The 5,155-nt window shown below is 41.9% G+C and overlaps 1 protein-coding gene across 4 annotated transcripts in view; it reads right to left on the bottom strand.

The window, feature by feature from the left end:
• Positions 1–1,756: 1,756 nt before the first annotated feature.
• CNTRL (centriolin) overlaps positions 1,757–5,155 on the bottom strand; it is a 77,902-nt gene continuing 74,503 nt past the window's right edge. For all 4 annotated transcript variants that reach the window (XM_019731213.2, XM_019731215.2, XM_019731216.2 and 1 more), the window contains 3 exons: positions 3,784–3,990; positions 2,457–2,544; positions 1,757–2,192 (listed from right to left, as the gene is read on the bottom strand). In XM_019731213.2, coding sequence (XP_019586772.2) covers positions 2,485–2,544; positions 3,784–3,990 — 267 coding nt within the window. In that variant the 3' untranslated portion in view covers positions 1,757–2,192; positions 2,457–2,484. The remainder of the gene's footprint in view (positions 2,193–2,456; positions 2,545–3,783; positions 3,991–5,155) is intronic.

Below are 5,155 nucleotides of genomic sequence, written 5' to 3'. Positions count from 1 at the left end.
GTCGTTTGTATTATTTTCTGAACTATAATAGGATCTCTTATTTTCTTCAAGCAAACAACTATTTGACATAAGTTGTCAGTTTTTATTGCAGAATTGTCCTTATTGTATAGCAGCGTATACGTATGTAGCATATAAATCCACATCACTCAGGAATTGAGCTCCAGTTTCTATCCTTGTGCTTGGATCACACTTGCTGTGTTTTCAGTCAACCTTTTTCAAGGTGAGATCAGCACATTTGATGTCTCATAGTGTTCTCCCTTGACTGTTACTTGGGGCCAAATTCTGTTATTTGCATGCGTAATCCCCTATAATAAACTTGGGTGCTCAAAAATAGAGGAGCAAATTGTCATAACATCCGTGTGCTAAACACTGGGCAAGTGCGCTATGGAGAGAATGTGAAAGTCTTTTCATTTTTAATCCATGAGCGCTGACTGCTTACTGTAGTCACCCGCTTCTCGGTACTCATGGCCCTCGCATCTGTGAGGGGGCCCTCCACATTAGTAATTGTGCTCAGTACTCTCTGTATGTTAGACATTCCAGTAAAAGGTTCAAGTATTTTCCATGGATAATAAAGTGTCTGATGCAGGAAGCTTGATTTTTTTTTTTTGGGGGGGGGCGGGGATTAGTGATGTTCATATAATACTATTAATAGAGGTAGTAAAGTTTCTTTGGAAAAATGTCTTTTGGAACCAGATGTTTGGCTTCATACATTGATTACCTTACCGCTTTAATTCCAAGAAACTAGTTTTGAGAGTTTTTTGCCCACACATCTGTTGTTTTAAGGGTGATCTTTTTTAAATAGATGTGTGGTTCAGTTCACTATCCTTGAACAGAAAACCTAATGATTACCTTCCATTCCTGTTTATTTGGGAATTAGAGTTCATGTGCCAGTTTTGAAAGAAGATAGTTTATCCTCATTCAGCTCATGGATAGAACAGGAAAATGTGGCCCTCAAGGATTTCAGTAATTGTGAATAGGCCAGGCTTTTAAGCACTTTGCTATGACTTGTGAAAATGAAACAAAGGAGAACGTAAGTACAAAAGAAGCTACCAAATCAATTTTTGTTTTGGAAGTTGATTCCTTCTAGAACTTACTGTGTTAGTTTTATGTCACTTTTCATTTTCTTTGTTGTAACTATGTATCACATGTCTAAATGGTCCAGTTGTAGCCAAACTACTTTTCAGGAATAGAAAGCTCAGCAGGTGGAGAGGGATTACCGCACTGTGCCCTCCTGTACTGCAGTAACACCTGCTGTGGGTCAGAAGCTACCCAGGGGCCTAGAGGGGAGTCTCGGGGCAAACTGTCAAACCTAGTACATGTAGCTTCATACTTCACCTATGCCATGGCAATAATTCTGCTGCCACACATTTTACTGTGACAGTAGTTGCTATTCTTGTTTTTAAAGAAATGCATTTGTAGACAGACCATGGAGTTGAGACATTAATTATAGTACTTCAAAAATTTTAAAGTCTGAACATAATTTGGCTTTACCCCTGGGTCAGAGCCTCCAAAGTACAATGCTCTACTTTTCTGCCAAAGAATATTTTTGGTTGAGAAAAAGCACCTGAAGTGTAGTGGTTCTTTAACAGATTATTTCCAAAGGTGAAATATAATCATCAATAGGTAAAACAAACTTCCTTCAACCTCCAGGCAAAAGATGGAAAAACCATTTGAAAGACTGTAATTTCTTAGAATTAAGGTAATTGATGGCTTTACCGTAGATCTACGAAATGTGAAGTCAGACAATAGCCCCAAATTTATTTTACCTTTTATTTTCATATGAAAATAGATCTTAAGCAAAATCCAAAAATAACTTTTGACACTATAAATGAAGAGAAGCATAAGTACACTTTTTTCTTTGTAACTATAGCTTTTAACAAGATTCAAATTTGCAGTTACATTCAGCATTGGTTTTATAACAACACATTTCCAAGATTAGAAAAAGATCCTCAGCCATCTAGGACCCTGCTTTAAACGGTATACTCTTCCCAGGTGTACAAGTGGTTTACAAAAACCCTGGCCTTAATGGTACCAGTGAAACAAACTACAGTGGAGTTTGAGCATCTGAACTTACTGGATCTTGATAAAAACCAAGTGGCATTTCAACTATGAAGTCAGTGAGGTAGTGGAGAAGGTTTTTCCTCAGATACAGTTCTGCCAGAATGTTCTCATCTGGCTGAGCCATTCTCTTCCTGCAATAAGACAGAAAGAAAGGATGAATCCTTGAAACAGTAAAAACAGGTCTTAAATAAACTAACAGAACAGTGATAGCATGATGGCTGATAGGTAAAATATATACTAGAGTACCTCTGGAAAATGTTTTAAGATGAGCAAACCACTATACAAAATTATCCAAGAAAAAAGTTAAAAAGGTCCTTTTCTTAAGACTGTATTAGCTAAAATTCAAGACCTTCCAATCGAAAGTGCTAGTTAAAAGAACTATTTGTAATACGTACCCTGTAAGCAGGAAGCTAGGGAATGGCATTAGTGTTGGTAACTGTCTGATGATTGTGATGGACCTTGTAGAACTTGTTGGAAGGAGCTCTGAAAAGGAGAGAGAGAAAACATTAGGTGCAGAAGCCAGCCCCCTAATTCCAACATATTAATAGTTCAGGCTTTTATCCCCCAGAGACCTGGATGATAACAGAGACTCCAAAATAATTCTAACAATCTCACCCCTACCCATTGTGCCTCTAACACCTCCTTTGTTCTCTTGAACTCTTCTGGCTGCCACCATGAGCTGGTAAATGAACCTGTTCCCCGAGCCCCCATGCACTCATCTCCTGCAACTTAGCGCTGTCTTACCTCCAAAGACACCTCCTTTTTGATGCCCAGTGCCTCTGACGCTTCCTTAAGGCCTGACCTGGGCCCCAGTACCCGACTTGGGTCCTACCACAGAAGGTTTTAAGGTAATCATATTTAAATTTTGGCTCTGCTACTGATGAGCTTGTGCCTATTACAGAGGCAACTGTCCTTGAATGTTCCTTGTGGCTCAACCATACCTATAATACACTGTTCTGTGGTGACGACAGATTAGCCCCTAAATCCTGGTTTTGTTTTTTGCTGTGACCTTGATATCATTTCTCATTTTATACAATTTCCTTATCTGTATAAAGGGAAAACCCTACCTCCAGGATGTAAAAACGAAATGAGATAATACATATAAAGGATTTAGTACATGCACACAGTAGGCACTCAGAAATGGTAGCTATTACCTGTCTCTGACAGTACTACTACGTTGCTGTTTAGCAATCCAGGAGTATATGTCATGTTCCTCTTAAATGAGTGTTAACCTTACCTAAGTCACACAGAAAACCTTTGTTGCGAAATTCAGGGTTTTCTTACAGACCCTGGTTAAAAGGTCTGCGTTCTAACTCTTGCTGAGGAGTAATGGCACAGTCTGTCATCTGTCCACAGGATACGGGGGCCGGACAGACTAAGCTAGGACTTACACCGGCCTCACAGGTCTCAGCTCTTTATACTGACCCCACAGAGAATGAAGAAATCCAGAAGTAAAGGGCATTAATAGTAGAATTAACTATGTCCCAGTCTCCAGTTCTAGTCTGTTTCCTAAGCCATCAGTTTATCCTCTTTCTTCATCTACCAACCAGATGGTTCCAGTTTTCCCAGGAACCACAAAAAAACATGTCTTTCCCAAGACAAGTTTTCCAGCAATTTGAAGGTGGCATTTTTGTCCTTCTGAGTCTCCTCTAGATGGTGTACACCAGAGCTGTCAGGTCCTTTCCATGTAGAGATCAGACCTTGTGAAGAGCTTCCTCTTACCTGGCTTGGTCCAAGCTGGCAGTCATCTGCAAGGGACGACTCCAGCTGAGACAGACTGGGGGACAATGTGGAATCCACAGAGGAGCTGGTGACCAATTCCCCTAAAGCGTCAACTTGTCTCCTCAAGCTGTGTAACGTGCCCTCTGTCTGCCGCTTCCCTTTGATTAAAACTTCCGCTTGCTTGGACATACAGTGTCGCAGTTGGGCCTGAAAGTGTTAGGGTGAAATTTAGGGCTTTACGTGGAAGAAATGTACCAGAACTGTTAGTTGAACATTCGATAGGCCAATCTATCATAAAGTAGGAAAAGCTACTAAAAAACCTCTTGTCCTAAACCCCAAGTCCATGAGGTGCGCACTCCTCTCGGTGCGTGTCCACATTTACATCTGTGCTGTTAGCGGGGCCTTTTCTCAGCCTGGTCTCCCCACTGTAACAACACGATTCCCGCACCCCAGCCCCTCATTAAATTGCTGCCTCATCTCTCAGGAGAAGGCTGGTTTACACTTGACATCTGCAGTGTCTCTCCCAGTGTGTTTCATCTCAACCCCAGACCACTTTCTGGCTCTGCCCAGTGCTGTACCTTGGAAATGAATCTCTCCAAGTGTACAGCAGCTCTGTCCAACAGAGCTTTCCGTGACAGGAATGTTTGCTCTGTGTGCTTTCCAATAAGACAGTAGTCACACATGGCTACTGACAGCTTGAAATGTGGCAACTGAAGAACTGAATTTTTAACCCGATTTAATTATAATGAATATACATAAAAGCCACATGTGTCTGGAGGCTACGGGAGGTCAAGGCCTCCACTCCCTCATTCGGCAAACGGCTGCCTCTCCGCCACGCTGTGTAACTGCTGTTCTCCAAAGATGCATTCTGTCCTCTTGTTCTATCTCACTCTCATCTTCCAACTCCCACCTCTACTCCTAAGCCCAAATCTTTATGTCAACACTGACCTCTAACTCCTAGACTCCTATTTTCAGCTGCCTACAGGCAGACACGCTTCCCTTCAAACTCAACATGTTCTGAGTCCAACAACTTCTTATCTGACACCCACGCCTCCTTCTCCAGTATTCCCAATCTTTCCCGCAACCATTGGCCTGTGAGCTTAGTGCTTATCGCTGTGTCTGTTTCCTGTCCCAAATGCTGAGGTTCTGTCAGTTTTAGTTGAGGCAAAGCAGCATTCCACAGGTTAAAGAACATGGGCTTAGCACCAGAGCTCGTGGTTTTGAATACTGAGCCCACCATTTACTAACTGTGTGAGGCCAAACTCTCTGAGCTTTGACCATGTACTCTTTACAACAGCTGGGAGTGCTGCGATAGAGCCAGTGTGACAGCCGTGTGTGAACGCAAGCCATTTCCCCACTGTCCTCAGTATGC

This window comes from Rhinolophus sinicus, linkage group LG04 (assembly GCF_036562045.2).
Source record: "Rhinolophus sinicus isolate RSC01 linkage group LG04, ASM3656204v1, whole genome shotgun sequence".
NCBI lineage: Eukaryota > Metazoa > Chordata > Mammalia > Chiroptera > Rhinolophidae > Rhinolophus > Rhinolophus sinicus.
The sequence above is the reverse complement of the archived record's forward strand: the minus strand, read 5'-3'. Positions and strand labels throughout refer to the sequence as shown.